The sequence below is a fragment of the Psammomys obesus genome, unplaced genomic scaffold (assembly GCF_907164565.1).
Source record: "Psammomys obesus unplaced genomic scaffold, mPsaObe1.curated_primary_1811, whole genome shotgun sequence".
Taxonomy (NCBI): Eukaryota; Metazoa; Chordata; class Mammalia; order Rodentia; family Muridae; genus Psammomys; species Psammomys obesus.
Genome location: NW_026587215.1, coordinates 2,359,647 through 2,380,341, shown reverse-complemented (window position 1 = coordinate 2,380,341; position 20,695 = coordinate 2,359,647). Strand labels below are relative to the sequence as shown.

The 20,695-nt window shown below is 48.2% G+C and overlaps 2 protein-coding genes across 2 annotated transcripts; both read right to left on the bottom strand.

Moving 5' to 3' along the window:
• Window positions 1-3,671: 3,671 nt before the first annotated feature.
• Atf4 (activating transcription factor 4) lies at window positions 3,672-4,987 on the bottom strand. Its single transcript, XM_055603130.1, has 2 exons — window positions 4,670-4,987; window positions 3,672-4,577 (listed from the first exon to the last, which is right to left on the bottom strand). The coding sequence occupies exons 1-2, from the start codon at window positions 4,893-4,895 to the stop codon at window positions 3,751-3,753; spliced, it is 1,053 nt and encodes a 350-aa protein (XP_055459105.1). The 5' UTR covers window positions 4,896-4,987; the 3' UTR covers window positions 3,672-3,750.
• A 3,604-nt stretch (window positions 4,988-8,591) lies between these two features.
• On the bottom strand, window positions 8,592-20,683 carry Mief1 (mitochondrial elongation factor 1). Its single transcript, XM_055602964.1, has 5 exons — window positions 20,606-20,683; window positions 16,014-16,164; window positions 13,876-14,053; window positions 13,423-13,685; window positions 8,592-12,685 (listed from the first exon to the last, which is right to left on the bottom strand). Exons 2-5 carry the CDS (start codon window positions 16,155-16,157, stop codon window positions 11,879-11,881), a joined length of 1,392 nt encoding a protein of 463 aa, XP_055458939.1. The 5' UTR covers window positions 16,158-16,164; window positions 20,606-20,683; the 3' UTR covers window positions 8,592-11,878.
• Between the last annotated feature and the right edge of the window lie 12 nt (window positions 20,684-20,695).

Below are 20,695 nucleotides of genomic sequence, written 5' to 3'. Positions count from 1 at the left end.
TCTGTGTGTGTGTGTGCGCGCACGTGTGTGCATCCGCTGTTGATGTGACTTAAAACATGTGCTCTGTATCACAAGTCCCCTGGTCTGGGCCCAGCATAAATGCCTTCCACCAGCAAGGCCTTCCTCTTTGGGCATAGCTGCTACAGCTGCCGGGGCTGCCCAGGAAGTGGACAGTAAGGTCTGGGTGTCTAGAAGTGGAACGGCCTCAGCTGCCCTGGAGCTGGGGGTCTGCTGTGACACTGGTAGAGAGCAAAAGCTTTTGGTCACATGGGATTGGGACATGGGTGATTTAAGTCTGTGCAAAGCCAGGGACCACAGTGAAAGCCATGGTTGTGCTCCCTCTACACAAGTGACAAAGGAAAGAGCGTGTGGAGTGAACACTAGGGAAGAGTGGCATATATAGCTACTCTACAGTGGAGGAGAAAGAGCCTGTCCTAACGACCAGGAGACCCTTCAGTGGAGACAGACGGATCCTTCAGCAGAGAAGTGATGGTCTTCATACAGCAGTCTTCTCCCCTGAGCTCGCCTCTCCTCCAGTCTCAGGTCATTGGGACTCTTGAACCCATGGAGACTCCAGAGCTTCTAGTAGAGGAAGGCCACTGATGGGTCTCCGGAGGCTTGCCTCAGTAACCATTGGTCAGTCCCTGACAAGCCAGTGCTTGGGCTTCTTGTCCTCATAAGAGAATGGGCAGCTGTCCTCTGCCTTAAGCTGCACTACATCTCCAGTGGGAGCCAGGACTACCCAGAGCAGAGCAGAGCTGATCCTCCTCCGGGCAGCCTCTACCTGGGAGGCGTGACCATCCACCCCTTCCTGCTTGCTGGGCTTTGCTGACCTTCAGAGGAGCACGTTCATGTTGCCTTGGGGATTCATTTCTGTATCTTAAGCTGCTTAGCAAACAGCTCAATGGTTATTCTGGTGGGGGCAGGGCTCTAGAGCCCGTTTCTAGGGAGCACATACCTTTGGTCACATGGCACCCAGAGGCTGCAGGTAGAGATCCTGTACCTTGGTATAAGGCCTCCACTGGCTGCCAAGAAGGAAAGGCTTTATTATCATAGGATGGAGTGCTGACCATCATCCCAAATCTTACCAACCAGCGGCCCAAAAGAATACCATTTGTTAGATTCAAGCCAAGGGGGCCTAGCAGAGGGAGACCTACCCCAACTAAGGCATCCAAAACAGGTGCAGGAGCAAAGACTACTGGGAACATCTGGGGCCACATTTGTGACCTGCACTGGGAACTGCTGCTGCACCTCCTACCCCCAGCCTGTGGCCGTGCTCACTGCCTGGTTCTCTTCCTTCAGTGGGCTGGATAAAGTGGAGCAGAACTGCCACTGGTGGTGATCTTGGGGACTCACAGGGCCGTCTACCAGGACACTAGCCTTGCCTAGAGTGGTCTGACAGGTGGGAAGGGCTCAAGGCCCAACTGCAGCTGGATAGGTGGGCTGGGGTAAACCTCCCTCTTCATACACTTCTCCCTTTCTTAAAGACTTATGAGACCAAGCAGTCTGCACTGAGATCCCCCCCAATCCCAGCTGGCCTGTCTGAAGTTGTCACTTGGTACTGGTTTGAACATTTACCTGCCATCCACCACGGCAAGGTCCCCTGCCCATCCAGTAGAGTACACAGCCCTTGAGTCTCCCTGAAGAGACTTGCTCTTCCTGGGCTCTTCTGACTCCAAACCCTACATCCACCACCTCACTGGCCAAGACAGTCTAGCTTCTGCCTGCATAAAAGGGTGAGCCAAAAGGCCTGCGACGGAAGTGGGGCTGCTGTGTCATCCTCCTACCCACACCCAGGCCCCACCTTCTTCCTTGAGCCCAGCATGCTGCAAGAGCAGGGTCTCCACCCAGCCTGCCTTCACATCATTGTCCCTGTCTCTCAGGACAAAGTTCCAGAAAAGCTGAGCTGTTCCTCGTGTTCACTGTTTGCATTTGTGACTGTTCCTAGTGCACTGGACAGTCACCAAAGGTAGGAAAACTGAAGGCCATCCTCTGCCAGGTAACAGGCACCCACGACCAACAGCTCCAGTCTGAGCAAGTGAAAGGGGAGCCAGCTTTTGTCAGCACCTGTCAAGGGCTCTAAGTCACTGGTCAGGGTGGCTAGATCTTAGCAGTTTCCCTAGGTCCCTCTTATAATGCCCATCCCAGAGTACACCTTAACCTCAGGTAGGGTAGGTATCTATAACCCCGGCACTTGGAAGGTGGAGGCTGGAGGAGCAACAATTCAACATCATCCTGGGTTTTTGGGGGTCTATTTTTGGCTAGGGTCATCTGAAAGGACTGACATTAACTCTGCAAGAAGGAAAGCAGCAATAGTTCTCAGGCAGAAGGAACGTCTGCCAAGAGAATTGGTCTCCAAGGGCTTCAACCTGCTTCCTGTCCCAGCGCCTCCCTCCCACTACCATGTCCCTAGGCTGGAATAAAGCTGTCCCTTGGCCAAATGGATCAAAGCTGAGGGTGATGGTTTTTATAGCTCATTTTGGGGGTGAGGGGGTGTGTGGTTACAAAACTGAAGTGAGGGACTAGAGTGGGGCTTAAAAACAACTGTGCTCGTTAGGGTGGAGCAGTCTATGCCGAAGACTGATTCCCCACCCTGCCACCCCCTCACTGAAACCAAGCCTAGTGTAGCCAGTTGATGCTTGTGTGGTAACTCAAGCTGGCATCCAGCTTGTGATGCTGTCCTAGCTCAGTATAATTTACAGCTACAACTGACATTTTCTTCAGCTTGTGTACACAGAAAGGCATCGTGAAGCTTCCTGTCCTTACTGATCCGGATACACAGCATGTTCTCTGCTTTAGGTTTGAGCCACTTTCCCACTGCTCTGTGCATTGTGTTCCATGCCTTTAACCCCAGTACTCAGGACTGAAACCACACTGGCCCTCAAAATGAACCCACAGAATAAAAACCCAAAACCTAAAAAAAGATGTCAAGTGGAATAACAGTATCTGTAACATGTTTAAAGAGCATTCTATATAGACTATCGGCACACGTGCACTAAGTTCGTAACTCTTTGAGGAATCTCTTCAGGAACGACTCCAAGGTCACATCCTAAAATGGAAACAGACTGTTTCTACAACTTCCTCCACTATTTAAGGGTAGATCCTATGGAGGCTGGGAGGTCCAGTCATGTGAATTCCAGATGAGTATCTCATCCTAGATTAGCAGATTACAACAGCCAGCACTCAAGTCTCTGCAGGCACCAGGAAGGCTGGACCACCAAGTCTTATGCACACTAGTTTCCAGGTTTAAGAGGCAAAATATACAGGTAGTACAGGACTCTGCCCTAGAGTCCTAGTTCCCTTCCCAGCTTTCTGCCTGAATTCCTCTATAGACACTGCCAGCCCATTGCCGTTTCACTCACCCCAACCCTTCCAACCTGATCAAGGTGGAAACCCCAGCATCCCAGTGTCAGAGTGACCAACAGCAGCTCTATGCTTTCCTCAGTCTGCATAAGCTTAGAGAAACCTAATCTTGTGTGCAAGGACTGCAAGACCTTAATGGCAGATAATCTGGCAGAAAGGCAGTTTTAAGAGCAGTTGGAATTCAAGCTGTTTCTCAGGAACCCACAGATCCTGACTGATCTTTAGTCCACAAGCTCAGCCCTGTGCTGCACCCAGCCACCCCAGGACCTTCCACCCACCCCACAAAACGACACTGCAAACCTTCGGGATACTTTTAACTACAAAATAATTTATTACAGCAAACACAGCTTCACAAGACTATGTACAAGCACAAAGCACCTGACTACTCTAAGGAACTCGCTTCTTTCCCCTTGCCTTACGGACCTCTTCTATCAGATCTTTTAAATACTGAATCTCTTTGGCAAGAGAATCTGCCTTCTCTTTGAGAGCTTCATTCTTTTTTTCTAGCTCTTTACACTCTCCTGTGAGGGCTTCCTGTTCAGCCCGCTTCTTCTGACGATACCTAGTGGCTGCTGTCTTGTTCTGCTCCATTTTTTTCAGTTTCTTATCCAACTTTTCAGTCTTTACTTTAGCTGTCAAAGTAACTCCAGGTGGGTCATAAGGTTTGGGTCGAGGAGCCCCCCGGGGGACACTTGGAGAAGGCAGACTGTTTGGTGATGCCCTGGAGGTGGAGGGGCTATGCTGGGGAGAGCCCAGGTAGGACTCGGGGCTCATACAGATGCCACTGTCATTATCTGAGGGGGTGTCTTCCTCCTTTACACACTGAGGGATTAGCGTAATATAAACAGCGGAGTCAGGCTTCCTGTCTCCTTCAGAGATATCAACTTCACTGCCTAGCTCTAAACTGAAGGAATGATCTGGAGTGGAAGACAGGACCCCTGAGGAACATGGAAGAGGCTGCAAGAATGCAAAGGGGGCAACCTGGTCAACTTTTGTTACACTTTCTGGGAGATGGCCAATTGGGTTCACTGTCTGAGGGGGCTCCTTATTAGTCTCTTGGACTAAAGGGGCAAAAAGATCACATGTGTCATCCAACGTGGCCAAAAGCTCATCTGGCATGGTTTCCAGGTCATCCATTCGAAACAGTGCATCGAAGTCAAACTCTTTCAGATCCATTTTCTCCAACATCCAATCTGTCCCAGAAAAGGCATCCTCTGTAAAATAAATCAGGAGTGAATGTTTCGGATCACATACTCAAGGCAGAAGCCATTAGAATAGAGCACTTTGGAGCAGGTGGTCCACTCACCCTTGCCGGTGTCTGAGGCACTGACCAACCCATCCACAGCCAGCCATTCGGAGGAGCCTGCCTTAGCCTTGTCGCTGGAGAACCCATGAGGTTTGAAGTGCTTGGCCACCTCCAGGTAGTCATCTAAGAGACCTAAGCTTTCTTCAGCCCCCAAACCCGACTGGTCGAAGGGGGACATCAAGTCCCCCGCCAACACTTCGCTGTTCAGGAAGCTCATCTCGGTCATGTTGTGGGGCTTTGCTGGAATCGAAGAATGTGCTTAAATCGAAGGTGTCTTTGTCCGTTACAGCAACGCTGCTGCTGGATTCCGTGAAGAGCCTGAAGAAGGACCCAAAAGCAAGTCCCATCATCTTTCTATCTAAGATGCTAGATGGACAAATCCCAGTATCTGAAGCTGCTGAATGGGTAGCACGTAGGCCCAAGGCCATTTGTGTAAGCTTCCCCTGCCGCCAGCTCGGGTTGCACAAGATGGAGGCTCAGCTTCGCCTCACCGGCCACCCAGAGGAAGCAGCTTGTCCTCGCGTCCTAATACGGCCATGGCCGCCGCGCCCCGCCCCGCCCGTGACTCACACCCCCGCCCCACCGCCATCTTGGCCTCGCCACGTTCGCAGGACACCGGAACACCGGTGAGCTGGCGGTGGCTAAGAGACGGAAGGGCGGCGGCAGCGTTTCAAGAACCACTCACCACCATCCCCCACCACGCCGCCCGACCGCACCCCCACCCCTGCCGTGGGCGCCGGCGTCTCTGGGCCACGCAAACAAGGCCGACGCGTCCGGCCGCTCGTAAAGCCGCGGAAGCTGGCCACCGCGCCCAGGCCTCAGGCCGCGCCCAACCACAGCAGGCCACACGGCCTGCGCAGCCCGCCCGGTACTCACGCCATGGCTTAAGCCGGTGGGGGGGTTGCCGCTGCAGAGCCTGGTGCTGCTGCCGCCGCTGCAAATGCCAACGCTGCCGCAGGCACTGCTGCCTCTAATACGCCATGGTGGCCGCAAGCCCTGCGGGCGGGGAGGAGGGAAGGTGCGGCACTACGCACACCGTCATCTACCAGAGAGCAAGCAGAAATGGCGGCGACACGCCCTAAGCCCGCCTTTTATATCGCCGACGAGGGACGCAGCACACCGCGCATCCTCCCGCCGCGGTCACGTGACCCGGCTGCAGCCCACCCGGCTGCAGCCCGTAGACGCCCCGGCCCGCCCCAGCCCTCCTCCCCAGTGCTCGGAGAGTGGCTGTGGCGTGGCAGATTATTCTGGACGCCACACGAAAGGAGAAAAGTGCACTACTTTATAGGTTTACGACCCACAGAAGTCACGCCCCCTGTCGCCCAGAGTGCGGAGGGATCTCTCGAACCCAACTTCCGGTGTCTCCCAGGGCGGGGAAAAGCACTTAGCCAAAGCTGCCTGGTTATCACGCGAGATGCGGATGGAGCACGCGTCGAGCTGATTGGCCCAGCCGTGGCGAGTCATCTAAACTTCAGGTTTCTATTGGCTCTGAACCTGAGCGCCTTAGGCGCAGTAGGTCTGTGCGGGAAGGGCGGAGCCACCAGGGATTTCGGCGACAGTCTGTCACACCTTTCGGCTCTTGTCGAAGGTGACCCTGATACAGTTGCTCCCTCTGTCATCGCTCCTGGGCAGGTTTGGTCTAGCACAGAGCAACAGCTCTCCAGGCATGACCCTTGGTGTTCTCAGGACCGAATGGACAGGCTTCCGGCCTGTAGGGGCCCTCCGCAGTTACCTGGTCGGAGGCCTTCAGCTTCCTTATCAGTCCAGGAACCGCACTTGGAGGGCGGGACAGAGCAGAGCGTGTTGGAGCCTTATTGGGAGATAACTCCAGTTCCTCCAGCTCTGCAAGTTTGCTTTGAACCCTGTGCTGAGAAAATATGCCTAATCTTAGGTCTAACCCACCCTGCCATCATAGAGGTGCTTGCTTATGTTTTATACAGGAGCAGTTCCCCTAAGATCAGGTTGTATTCAGCTGGCTCGCAAGCCCAGCAAGTTAGATTTAGTTAACTCCCAAATCTAACTTCCAGACACAACCTTCCCAAGAAGTCATCCTGGTGAGTAAGCAGCCGTTTAAGTGATGTTTGGAAAGCTCCAAGTCCTGGTCAGAGCCAACCCTCCATAAAAGGTGCGTTGTGGGGAGTGCTGAGAGGCCCCCTTCCCGACTCCAGCCCAGAAACCTTCTGAGTTTCCACTTCTGTTGAAGTGACTCAAAGTCATTTCGTGACTGAGGCATCTGGCTAAATGACATCCACTCTGAGCCTGTTTCCTTATCTGCAAAAGGCTGTCTCTCCTGGCCTGAAGGATGAAGTATGTAAGCAGCTAGCACCGTGCCTGCCACTTATTGCTCAATAACTACCTGCAAGCCATGTACTCTAGTACACACAATCCTAGTACTCAGGACTCTTGAGTACCATGCTTCAAGGTCATCCTTGACTACATGATTGAGACTGAAAAAAACAAACTTACTGCAATTATTACTAAAACACTCAGACCTAATTAACAAGTCCCTATCTCCATGATTCATCCTGCTTCCTCAGAGGATCCTTTACTATTCCTTACTGCGACTAAACCCACTATAAACAACCAGAATGCACAAGACCTATATAATAGGGTGATTTTTATCACCAAATAAATCATGCGTGCATGTACACCACACACAGAAGTTGCCTGGCCTTTCCATATAAAGGCAACAAGTGTAATGCCCTCCCTTTGCTCTCAAAACCAAAACAGGAGCCACATTTTCACACCTTACAAGTTTCCTAAGCCTAATATATCCTGCAAACCATGTTTTTCAACCTGTGAACTTGTACACCAGGATGCACACACACCCCCCTTGGCCTTGCTAATAAACTCCTGAACCTGTGATATGAGCCCCCTTTTGCCTTCTGAAAACCTGTCTTCCCAGATAGCTTGATGACTCCCTTCCACATGATGTATGCTTGCACTTATTTTCATGACATTCTAACAGCCAATTATCCCAACAGCTGTTTTCGAGCACACTTATCTACAAAAAAAAAAAAAAAAAAAAAGACAGTCTTGAGCCCTGAGTCTCTGTCCAGGTGCTAACAGCCAATTGTCCCAATAGCTGGTTTTTTTTTGTTTTGTTTTGTTTTTTTTCCTTTTGATTTGTCAAGACAGGTTTTTTGGTTTTTGTTTTGTTTTTCAAATGTAGCCTTGGCTGTTCTAGACTCTTCGCAGACCAGACTGGCCTTGAACTCACAAAAATAATCTGCCCACCTGTCTCCGAGTGCTGGAATTACAGGCATGCACCACAGCATCCAGCCAAATATTTTTTCATTTATTTATTTAGATAGCATTCTGCCTGCATGTGAGCCAGAAGAGAGCACATGATTATGAGCCATCATGTGGTTGCTGGGAATTGAACTCAGCCAGTGTTCCTAACCTCTGAGCCATCTCTCCAGGCCCCCAACAGCTATTTCCTAGCAACCCTAACCCTTCATAAAAGGGAGCTCAAGACAGTGAGGGGCTGCTTAGCTAGCCATCTAAATAAAGTTTGCTTTAATCAGACAGTTGTGGAAATGTTTGGTTTTTGGTTCTTTTTTTTGTGGGGGGGAGGGCTCGAGGGGACGGGTGTTGAGACAGGGTTTCTCTGTGTAGCTTTGGCTGTCCTGGAACTTGCTGTATAAATCAGGTTGGCCTCCAACTCACAGAGATCTGCCTGCCTCAGCCTCCCAAGTGCTGGGATTAAAGGTGTGCCACCACCACCCTGCTGGAAATGAACCCCCACACACACATCTAACAAAGGCTCCTGAAATATGGCATGCAGGCTAAAAAACACTGACCATGATTTGACAGTATAGAGGTCACAAGGGAATGTCTGGTGGCTCCTCCCCCTTCTACTAACAAGATCCACCTAGCACACATGTAAGAAAATACCTGATACCACATACACACGTCAGAATTGTTGGAAAGGAGATTTTTATTTTCTTCTTCCCATGCTGCAGAAGATGCTGTTTTTCCCCAGCCAAGTATCCTTCTTCAGGAGAAAAAGGAATGAAGGTTCTCTGGGCCTCAGAGCTAAGCTGCTCCTCTAACAGACCCAGCCAAGACAGGACACAAAGATTGGTGACACAAAGATCCACTCTACCAGCTTAACACAACTGACCACCACAGAAGGGCAGGCAAGTGACTGGAAGGCAAGTTGTGGACCTGGCCTCAGGGACCAAGAGTTTAAAGACTACAAGGTGATCAAAATAAAAGTTAACACCCACCTCACCCCCATCTGTAGTTAAATTACATGCTGGTATTTTGGACACTTAGAGAGGCTTACAACCTCCCAGCCTGGTACAAGGGCCAACTCTAGTCTCAAGTAGCTCATCATTTATTTACCTTGGCCTGGACTTTGAGCTAAAAAAGCCAGAGTTGTAGCAGATGTTCCCAGTTCTGTCAAGTCATAATCCCAAGGAAGTGCGCCTTGGCAGAAGGCTTTGAGCACAGGGGGCCTGCAGCTGCCGGGACCCCTCAGGGCCCTGTTCCTGAAGCTGATTCATCTTAACTGGCTGAGCCTTTGGCTGGATTACAGTGGAGTAGTCAGTCAGCCAGGACCAACACAGGAAAGGATGGGCCACTCCAAGTTTTTCTATCTTTGTTTTTAAAAAGTGTCAACTGTTAATATGAAGAAAAATACTGCTATCCCAAATTCTATTTGGGGGTAAGGACAATAGAGAAGAACCAAAATAAACTTGGATTTACTTGGGTATCAGGGTAATAAGTACAGTTTTAGGCATCAAGTATGTAGTCTGCTAACCTAGACAATGTCAAAATACCTCCCAGACAGAAGTAGGGGCCTGACATTGGCATTTCCTTCAAGCAAAAGTGGGAGTTACTGAAGAGAAAGGCAGAGTGGTGGCACAGCCACCAGGTCTTTCAACAAAGGGTAGGAGGGAAGGAAGGAGCAGCACAATTTTTTTTCCCATGCAAGCATCCCCGAGCATTTGGCCACCTCCCATACTTTATGACAAAGAAAATGACAGCGAGCGGAAGGTGTGCTCGGCTAATGCACAAACCCACCAGGACAGAGCTAGTCCCGTGTTTCCTTGTTCTGAAGACTTCTAAGAGGCTCTAGTTTATAAAATGGCCAAGTCATGATTTTGGTTTTTGCAAAGCACAGTCCAAAAGTCAATGCTGTTCATAAAGATAGGAAACGAATTCATTGCTTTTCCTAAGTTCACAATGACATATGGCTGTGATTATTTGGGACTTTTGATATCTTGAGCATCTTCAAGTTTGGGGGGTTCATTTGCACTCTTTCCGGCATCTTAAATGGAATCAGTTCAGAGCTAACAGCTTGGGAATCTTATAATACTTATGACAGGAAATCCAAATTCTATCTAAAATCTGGTTTTGTAGCACTCTATCAACCCTCCCCCCAACAGGCACCAGCTACAACCATGAACTCCATGTCAGCCCTTCTATAAGTACACAGTCCAACTGAGGCAGGCAACAGGTGTTTTCAACTCCTACCTCACTCTTTTTTAACAGTCAGAGGACAGATATTTCAGCTAAGGTTCTTGGCTTTATCTTTTTTAAGTTTCTGATACTATCTTAGAAAAATCAAAGATAGACTCCTGAAGGAGTCCTTGTGCATATATGGGAGAAGCAGAAAGACTAAATATAGCCTGGCTCAACCTCCTATGAAAAGAAAAAGGCAGGCATCTTCTCTACACTCATTTCAAGTGGGCTGCTGCAGGGTCCGTGCTATTTATAGTCATTTCATGTCACCCTCATTAGGAAGGGCCGACACAACTGCAGAGTGCATCACCAGAATCACACTGATGGAGAGGTAGTAAGAATAGATAAAACAAAGACTTGGTGGGAGAACAAAATACCAGATGGACAAATGAGAACCAGTTACTGTCAGCCTCGTCATGAATGGAAGAAAATGGCATGACATTCTAAACACCTCTCTTCCCCCACCAGCAGGATACAATTACATGGCCATAAATAGCAATCTTGGCAGCAATGTGGGAAGCCCCAAGCCCTTCCTGTATGTCTTATCTATGTACTCCTGTCCTCGGTAGCATCAGTCTCCCCAGGAGTCAGGCTAAGGACAAAGGCTGGCATGCTCATGTGCTCCCTGGCCTGTGAAGGTATCTATAGTGCTCAGCAAACACTCTCTCTGATCACTCAGGATAGGGGTCGGGCGGGAGGTATTGGCCTGGGTATGTTCTTGCTCTAAGGCAACATTTAAGAAAGGTGAGCCTGTCAAGAAAAAAAACATGGCCACTGGGTTTCAGCTGACACTTGGCCTCCCATGCCCTCCTTTGGCCTCTACTGCTAAAGCAAGGCCGCCTTCTACTGGAAATAAATGGGAAACCAGCATCATTAGAGGTGCCGCCTGTGAAGGCCCCAATCCTTCCCCGTCTGTGTGACTTTGGTGATCACATACAGAAACACAGTGGGAATACACAGGCCCTCCAAATCAGCTTCAGAGCCCTACCCTCTGCTCTTCACTCAGAGCCACAACGAAGCACCTGCAATAAAATAACTGCATCGGGCTCCTATGTGGGTCAGTGCACCATCGCCAGGTGAAAAATTCTTAGCACAGATGAACAGGACTTGCTTGGGGTAAGAGGAGAGGAGCTTGTTTTCCAGGAACTAGAGTCAAAACGATTTACCAGGGCAGAGGCTCTTTGCCAGCCTCACTCCGGAAACCTAAATACTGTCTCATTACTCTACAGAGCTCAGCTTGGAAACATGCAATCGGTTCTTCGGTGATGTTGACTACAGGCAACATCTTAATTAGACAAATGTGCCCCAGGGGATAAGAGCAAATAGGTGTGACCAAGAAAACAAAAGACAGAGAAGACAGTGAATAAATGGACAAAGGGCATAACAGTATGGAGCAGACAAAAAGCAAGAAATTTGGGCCAAAAAACAAAACACCCAACAGCTAAGGCCAGCACTCCACCTTCTCTGTTTTTTTTGTTTTTTTTTTTTTCCAAAAAAAAAAAAAAAAAAAAAAAAATCAGCCTAGAGCAAGGCGGCAATTAGGGAGCACAGTGTTTGGTAACAAAAATAGGGATGGGTAGGAGAACTGAAGGGATGTCTTTTTTTTCATGAGCATGAAGTGACCAGGAAAACAGGAGGCACCTAGGGACCCTTGTGAGGCACCAACCACGTAGCCAAGTGTTTCTAACGGAGACTCTGGGTCTGATCACCTGACGCCCACTCCGGCCTTCACCTGCCCTACGTCTGCAGCAGCACCTCCGGCTCAGACAACGAGCAGTAGAGAGTATATCCCAATTCGTCTATTTCTTGAGGGGTGAGCTCTGCAAATAAGTTCACCTTGGGGTTCAGGGCACTGGGCAAGACTCCAGCCTCCAAGTAGCTAATGAGTCCCCTCAGGGCCTGCAGAAAGCGGTCGGCCAGCATGTCTGAAGACCAGTCAGCCTCCTCCTGGGCCAAGTGGAGAATGACATTGGTTAGCTGGCTGGCAGTGAGGTGGCCCAGAGCTGGAGTGGACTTGCAGATGGCCTTGAGGATCTTGAGGCACAGAGATCGGCAGCCCGAGTCAGCCTGGTCCAAAGCTCGTAATCGTGCTGTCTCGGCAGGGCGCAGGCTCAGCCGCCACAAGTTGTCATACTGAGCTAACCGGTGTGGCCTGGCCACCAAGACAGTGTCACCAAGGGTCACTGATGGCAGAAAATCAATGACAAGATGTTTGTCTCTCTCATACTGCACTTCTAGTGTCAGGGCCTCTGGAGGTGGTGCTGGTCGGATGACATAGTCCAAGAGGGACCCTATGGCTGGCCAGTTGATAGAGCCTGCCACTACCTTCTCAAATGTGTCTGCCACTGTCTTCGGGGAGAGGTAGCCACCTACAACACAGCGGTCCCAGTAACTGCTACCACGGGGAAAGTACTCTGGGTTCTCACGACGGACCAGGAAGAATCCAGGGACATTCATGATGGTGTCTTCGCCAGGTATACATGACCACAGGTTCTGCTCCAGCACAAGGGGAACTATGAGTTGGATGTGGTCAGCTGTCACCACCTGCCAGGATAGAATTAAACAGGTCTGTTTTGTTTCTGATCTCTTCTTACAGTTAGTGTGTGTTGCAAGCATGTGCTATCAGAGTTCTCTCCTTCCACCATGTGGGACTCAGGGATTGACCGTGGCTCATCAGAGTTGGCGGCAAGCCCCTTTACCTGCTGAGTCATCTCACTGGCCTCAGAATTAAAAGGTCTTGAAGGGCTTTACCATGCTTAAGAGACATGCTACCTTCAACATAGATCCTGACATCTTGCATTTGCTGACAGTAATGAAAAAGATTCAGTTAGCACACAGAGGAGACAGGACAAAAATACAATAAACGGCAGCTTTCTTCTAGACAGATTCCCTGGTTCAGGATTTAGGTTTTTTTGTTTATTATTGAGGTAGGGTGTCATATAACCCAGGCTGGCCTCAAACTACACAGGATGACCTTGATCTGCTGCCTCCTGAGTGCTGACATGCCAGGCCTGTTTTATGCAAAGTTGAGGATTAAACCCAGAGCTCAGTACAACCAGGCTATACCAACTGAACCCACATCCCTAGCCCATATAGCTTCTTAAAAGTATAACTCAAAAAGTGAGAAGGGATGGAGCAGAGAAACAAATACTGCTGTGGCTCAGGATTCACAAGCAAGAGACTTTCTGGTTGGGTCCCAGGAACAATGACTTTCTTGAACAACCACAATACTGAGAAGCATCTGCCCAGGCCCAGCCCTACCTTTATAAAAATCGTGTTACCTGCAGATCATCATAGAGGCTGCCACTCAAGTACATGTCCCGAAGTGGCATATCAGGCAGCTTGGCCCGCAGGAAGCTCCGGAGCTCAGCACATATGTCCACCGCAGCTTGCTTGGCCCGAGCCTGCTCTCCAGCAGGGATGGCTGCCCGGTTCCGGTAGTAAGAAAGAAGTTTCTCCTGCAGGGACATGCGGAGTCGTGACTTCTTCAAGTCTACCTGGCCCCTCCTGGCCAATGGTTTGGGCCGGGGCGGGCAGAATGTATCTGCCAAGGCAAGAGAGAGAGGCATGTGAGCTCTGCCCATGCTTGCTCAGTCCACAGAAGTCCCAGTCCCGGGGAGGAATAGGACTTGGCACCAAGGGCAAACTGCCTGCCATTCGGTGCTGAGAAATGTGTCTGCACCACAGCAGCTCTAAGTCCAGAAGCAGTCCAGAGAGATCAAGGAGTTTCTCACCTGTGTCAAAGGCAGAGGAGTCTGTGGGAAGGGTCTGCAGGGACCGGCTCAGGCCCGTCTTCATGTCTTTGTTCAACAGCCGAGGAGAGCCCATCCAGTTTGGCTCTTCCCAGCTCCTCTTCCCTGAATGGCTCATGCGGGTGGGGCTGGTAGGGGCACTGATTGCCCGATCGTACATCTGTAATACCAGAGAGGACTCAGGACATTCAGGACATGTATCAGCCCTCCTCCTTCTGCCTCCTTCCCAACCCCCCTCCTCCTCCAGACTCTTTGCACCATTAAGTTCAGGAAATTTTTTGTTGTCTTTGCTGATGGTGGTACAAAGGATGGAATCCAGAGCCTTGTGCATGCTTTAGTCCCAGCGCTTGGAGGAGAAGGCAGAGGATCTCTGAGTAAGTTCTAGGACAGCCAGGACTACACAGAGAAACCCTGTCTCAAAACAACAATAACAACAACAAAACACCACACATTTTAATTCACTCCTGGCTGCTCAACACCACAAATGCTACAACCCAAAGACATGTAAAATAGGAAGACAACTTTAGAGAGTCAGTTCTCTCCTTCCACCAAGTGGGTTCCTGGGATCAAACTCTGGTTGTCTAGCACCTTTATTGAGCCATCTCACTGGCCCAGACACTAGATTTCTGAAACGACATGTTTCCACTTTTGACCATTTCTTCCTATGACTAAAGCTGCTTCAGTATTTTCTGACTATACATTATTCCTTAAGAATATTCCATGTTGGAAGGGCTGGGAATGTTGCTTCGCTAACGCTCCATGTTGAACACTGATTTATTTATTCCACAAATAGTTAAGAGCTGTTCCTCAGTGTCACCAGAGGATCGGTCCCAGGACACTCAAGCATACTCAAATTCTTAAATGTCTCAAGTTCCGACATAAAACGGCACACTGTAGCCGGGTATAGCGGCCCAGGCCAAAAATCTTAGCACTCAAAAGGCAAAGACAGGAAGATTTGAAGTTCAGGGCTTCAAAGTGAGCATCAGGCTAGGCAGACTACAACCTTAAAACAAACAGGGACAAGATTCAGCAGGTAAAGGCACTTGCTCCCCAATAATGCGTGCTGGAGTTAGGTCCCCAAAACCCATATAAAGGTAGAAGATGAGAGCCCACTTCACAAAGCTGTCCTCTGATCTCCACTTTGAACCAGCACACAAGTATCGCACATCGATAAAAGACATTTTTAAGATGTCATTGTAATTGCACTTAACCTGTACTTAGCTTTATAATTATTATTATTATTATTATTATTATTATTTATACAATGTTCTTCTGCACGCCAGAAGAGGGACCATATCTCACTGTAGATGGTTGTGAGCCACCATGTGGTTGAACTCAGGACCTTTGGAAGAACAGCCAGTGTTCTTAGCCTCTGAGCCAACTCTCCAGCCCATAGCTTTGTATTTTAAATTTTATATTATTTATATTGTCTAATCCAATGCAAATGCTATGTAAGTAAATATCCTGATTGCTTAAGAAACAACTCGAAAAAATTCTGTACCTATTCAGTGCAAATGCACTTTTTGTTTGTTTGTTTTTCAAGTCAGGGTGTCTCTGTGGAGCCTTGGCTGTCCTGGAACTTGCTCTGTAGACCAGGCTGGCCTCAAACTCAGAGATCTGCCTGCCTCTGGCTCCCTAGTGCTGGGATTAAAGGCACGTGCCACCATGCCCAGCCACACAAATGCGATGTGTAACAAAGTATTTTCAATCTGGTTGGCTGACACTGTGACATGGAACTCACAGACTAGGAGGACTGTGTGTATTTCAGAGACCCCACATGCTAACACTGCTCTAAGTGCTAGCTTCCAGGTGTGTCGCGTCTGCCCAGAGTATGCTGATAGAGATAGATAGTTTAAAATAAGAGTAAGAAAAAGAAGCAGAAGTACACGTGTGGTTGCTATTTTAAATAAGGTCATCAAAGAAGGATAGCTGGGTTCTTTGCTGTGATCTACTTGCTGGGATACATTTCTTTACACTTCCAGTGATCGCTTTACGGGAGAAGCCTAGAAGCAGACTGCCAGATAAGCACTCATCATAGTGACAGAATCTCCCTCAGGAGAGCTCACTTTGAAGAGGCAATTCACTACCTCCCATCCTGGGACCAGGCTGCATGCACTTACCCGCTTAACCGCCAGTGTGGCAATGCCCAACATGGCTGCTCCACCCACACCCAGCACCAGCCGGGCATTCGAGAGAACAAAGTCAATGGCCGTGCCAATGCCATTGTCATCCTTCTTGCCTTTGCGCTCGCCAGCGCCTGCCATTGCTCACCTGAGAATGAAGATAACACAGCCATCACCACCTGGGACCATAAGAACCACCCCCTGTATGCCCATCCCCATCACAATCAAGGTTACTCCATGCAAAATATAAGACTGCATACTCCAGGCTCTACAGGGAAGTACCATATCCAATGACTCACCTGGATACACAGGGCAAGAAATGCTCGTGTATGCTGTAGAAAACCCTTTCAACAGACCTGAGACTATCAATCCTGTTTTCCTGCTGCAGTAAAGTATCCCATCATACAGTACAAGCCTCCCAACTTTTATAATATGCTGTTGACAGGAAAACAGAGTCTTCCTTCTTTAGCCACTGCTTTGGGAATGTGAGAAGGAAGCAGCAAACAGACAATGGTAACACACACTACCCAGAACAAGAGAAACCACATTAAAAAAAAAAAAAAATAGCAGGCAGTAGTGGCACATACCTTTAATCCCAGTACTCAGGAGGCAGAGGCAGGCGGATCTCTGAGATCAAGGCCAGCCTGATCTACAGAATGAGTTCCAAGAGAGAATAGACAGGCTACACAAAGAAAGCCTTTATCAAAAAAAAAAAAAAGAGAGAGAAAAAAAAGACTCACTAGCTGGGAGTGGTGGCACACATCTTTATCCCAGCACTCAGGGAGGCAGAGGCAGAAGGATGGCTGTGAGTTTGGGGCCAGCCTGGTCTACAAAGTGAGTCCAGGACAGCCAGGGCTACACGAGAAAAACCCTGTCTATAAAAAAAAAAAAAAAAAAAAAAAAAAGCAGACTCACTGTCAAATCCAAAATACTCTTTCCCTCAGTATGCTCACACTACGGCGCTTTCCTCTTCTCTACCTTTTATTTTCAATTAACACTTCTGGTTCAGGGATATAACGAGACTATTTGGCTAATTAAAATATATTCAAAGGCACAGAGAAGCCAAGGAAGATTTAAACACGGTATGTTACATGTGGGGTCAGGTAAGACATCTTCCTATCCTCCTAGCTGACACTGTGACAAAGATGGCATACATGACACTCACGGAGGCAGACTTTCCTTATCACATTTCCACAAATGGCTTCTATTTTAAGAGAAACCTTTCCAGATAGATTTACCACAAGGAGAAGTACTAGATTCGAGACCTCTAAACCATCCTTTAAAGCAAGTGCAGGTAGGGGGTTCCTCCTCCTTCCAAGTCCACACCAGCAGAGGCCTCACTGGGCTATTCGATCCTTGGCTCTGCTGATGACTCGAAAGATCAAGATGGGTGCAACGAAACAATAAAAACATGGCTTTCAGAGTCAGAAATTCTGAAACCCAAGTACTTGCCTTGGGTCTGAGCTAATGTGCTGGGTTACCTCAAATGGGCCCCTTAACCCCCAGCTACGATTGCTTCATGGCCTAAATCACAGGGCTGTAGTGAGGAAAAGCGTCGGTTACAGCACCACAGGCAAGTCTTCGCCCACTGTAAACCCAAGTGACAGCCATCATTAAGTCAAGATTTCCATCCCCCAGAGAGGGGTGCAACAGACTGTCCAGCTATATTGCACATTTTGAGATGATGCTCAAACAGCCTCAAAACACTGAAACTCTCCTGTGTTTGAGATCAAAACGGGAAAGCAGAGCAGGCTTGTTAAGGGCCTCCCAGCTAATCTAATTCAATATGCTCATCCCTTTCCAAGGACTAAGTGGCACCACAGATCTGGTGACCTGGAAGAAAGCAGCCACAAGCTCACAGGGAGACAAGGTCTTTATTCTAAACCTTCCTGATTTAGGTTACTGTCCCTCCAGCATCTACCCTGATTCTTCTGCCTTCAACCTCCAGGAGACAGGAGCTCCCCTGGCAAGGAGTCAGGCTTGGCTCCTCAGGGCAAGCAAGGAGGAGCCTATGTTTAAGAGATAGCTTCAAATCAGCCAGATTTAAAAAAAAAAAAAAAAAAAAAAAAAAATTCAGGAAACTTGTTGCATAATACTAGTGATCTGTGCACTTTAACCACATAAAAAAAAATACCCATCTTTCTGCTTAGTGAGGACAGTGAAGACTCGAAGTTCCCTAGCTAGACAGAGCACAGTGGAACATAACATACAGTTGCTCAGCCCAACCTAACAAATTTACTGCCTGACCCAGGCTTTCCCAGACAGTCTTTTGTACAGCCTAGGTTGACCTGCAATTTACTACTTGTCCAGGCTAACTTTGAAGTTGTGGGCCTCTGCCCCCAGCTTCCTGAGTACTAGGTTTGTACTGCCATACCTAACTTTTCATGTTTTCCTTGATAGCAAGATTTAACACAATTCACAATCAAAACATCAGAATGCATTTCAGGAACTCCACACTTCTTCAGACCCACTGCCTTTCCCCAAGGATGCAGGATTCCAAGGGCATCACCTGACTCTGGTCCTGCACTGCCAAAGGCCAGTCTACCAATCACTGTGAGTGTGGCTGAGAACTGAAAGACATTACAGGTTCCTGCTTTCCATCTCAGTGAGCATTACCCTCTACCCAACTGGCAAGCCTTCTACCACAGCTACGCTCTTTGCCTTTCTTTTCCTTGTTTTGAAACAACATCTATGTTGCCCAGGTTAACTTCAAACTAAGGCTCCTCCTACGTCAGTTTTCTGAGTACTAGAATTACCAATGTGTAGTGCATGCCATGAATCCCAGCACTCAAGAAGCAAAGGCAGATGAATTTCTGTGAGTTCCAGGACATTCAGGGCTACAGAGAGAAACCCTTTCTCAAAAAACAAAACAAAACAAAACAAAACAAAACAAAACAAAGGTTGTGATAGTCCCCCAGTCAGATATTGCGCTCTATAAAAGGAAATTAAATGGCCTTCCACCCACGGTCCAATTTCAACTCCAGTCTCACTCCTTATACCATTCTAACCACACCAGGCTACAAAGTCAAGTTCTCACCGCCAGGTATTTATTTTCTCTCTACTGCAGCAAGCTTCTGCATCTCATTTGTAGCAGACTTCAAATGTTTTTTCTGTAACCATAATTCTCTCTACCACCCAAACCAAGAGAGAGTCATTTCTATCTTCATAGCCCCCCCCCCCTTTTTTTTCTTTTTTTTCCAGACAGGGTTTCCCTGTATATAGCCCTAGTTGTCCTGGAATTGTTTTGTAGACCAGACTAGCCTCGATCTCACAGCAACCTGCCTGCCTCAGCCTCCTGAGCGATGGGATCAAAGGCGTGTGCCACCACACCCTGCTCTCTCCATAGCTTTTTATACTGTGCCCTGCATAGCACTGCTCATATTAGAATTACTTCCCATTAAACCCCTCCTTCGCCTAAGGTTGTTTTTTGCTTTCAAGATTAATTTTATGTATGTGTATTTTGTTTGTATACAATGTCTATGCACAAGTGTGCCTGGTGCCTATGGAGGTCAGAAGAGGTCATCCTATCCCTTGAAACTGGAGTTATGGACAGCTATGAGCCATCTTGTAGGTGCTGGGAATCTGGGAATCTGAATCTTCTGCAAAATCAAGTGCTCATAACTACTGAATCATGTCTCCTACCCTAGTGTAAAGTTCTTAATGGACCCTATCTTTCTTCTCTATCCCCAGAGCCTAGACAGAAAAAGAGCTCTGAAAGGTTCCTGAATTAAACATGGCCATTATGCTGTAGCAGAGCTTCTTGATAACAACGTCTTCAAGGGTATATACAGCTGGGGCCCGTGAGATGGCTAAGTGGATAAAGACACTTGCCAATGAGCCTGAAAGCCAGAGTTCAACCTCCAGAACCCAAAAAATAGACAGAGAAAACCAACTTCGTACAGATTTTCTGACTACACCATGAATCCTAAGTCATATGCACCCACACTCACAATAAACAAATATAACTTGAAATTTATAAACCAAGGGCTAGCATTCCATCTGCCTAGTACCATATTCAGTGCTATGTGTACACTGTCCAGGTCAATTCTCATCAAACCTAAAGAGATTATTTCCATTTCACTAATGAGGAAATGAAGGCCTGGGAAGGTTTAGAGACTTGCCCTGTATTCCACTACTAGTTAGCAGTGCCAGGATTTAAAGGCAGGCACCAAATATTATGATTGCTATAGCAATTATCCAGTAATGATGAACATGTTTCAGGAAACACGGTGTAATACAACCACGAGTAGATAATACATGAGCAGAGACGCTCGCTTGGAACTGAACGACTTTAACCACTCTTTTCTAATAGTCTCACATATAAAATAGTCTATGAAATAAAATGATGGCAATTCTGTTCTGGTGGGGCTTATAATCCAAGGCCCATGTTTCTCAGTAACAGGACACACTTCTCTTGGTGTGTGTGTGTGTGTGCGTGTCTGTGTGACAGGGCTTCTCTGGGTAGCCTACATTTTAATTAGTGAGTCTTAGGGAGTAAAGGACATACTTTGATGATAAAAGAAAGGTCTTCCCTTTCTTAGCTTCTTGCACAGAAAAAAAGAAACATCTAGGATTAAAGGTCTCCCTACCTGAGGCTTCCTAATGCATCTGTGAGGTGGGGTGGGGGAGCCAGGAGTATCTGCTGAAGGCACCTTTGTCTTCTTCTTGGAATTAGGGTA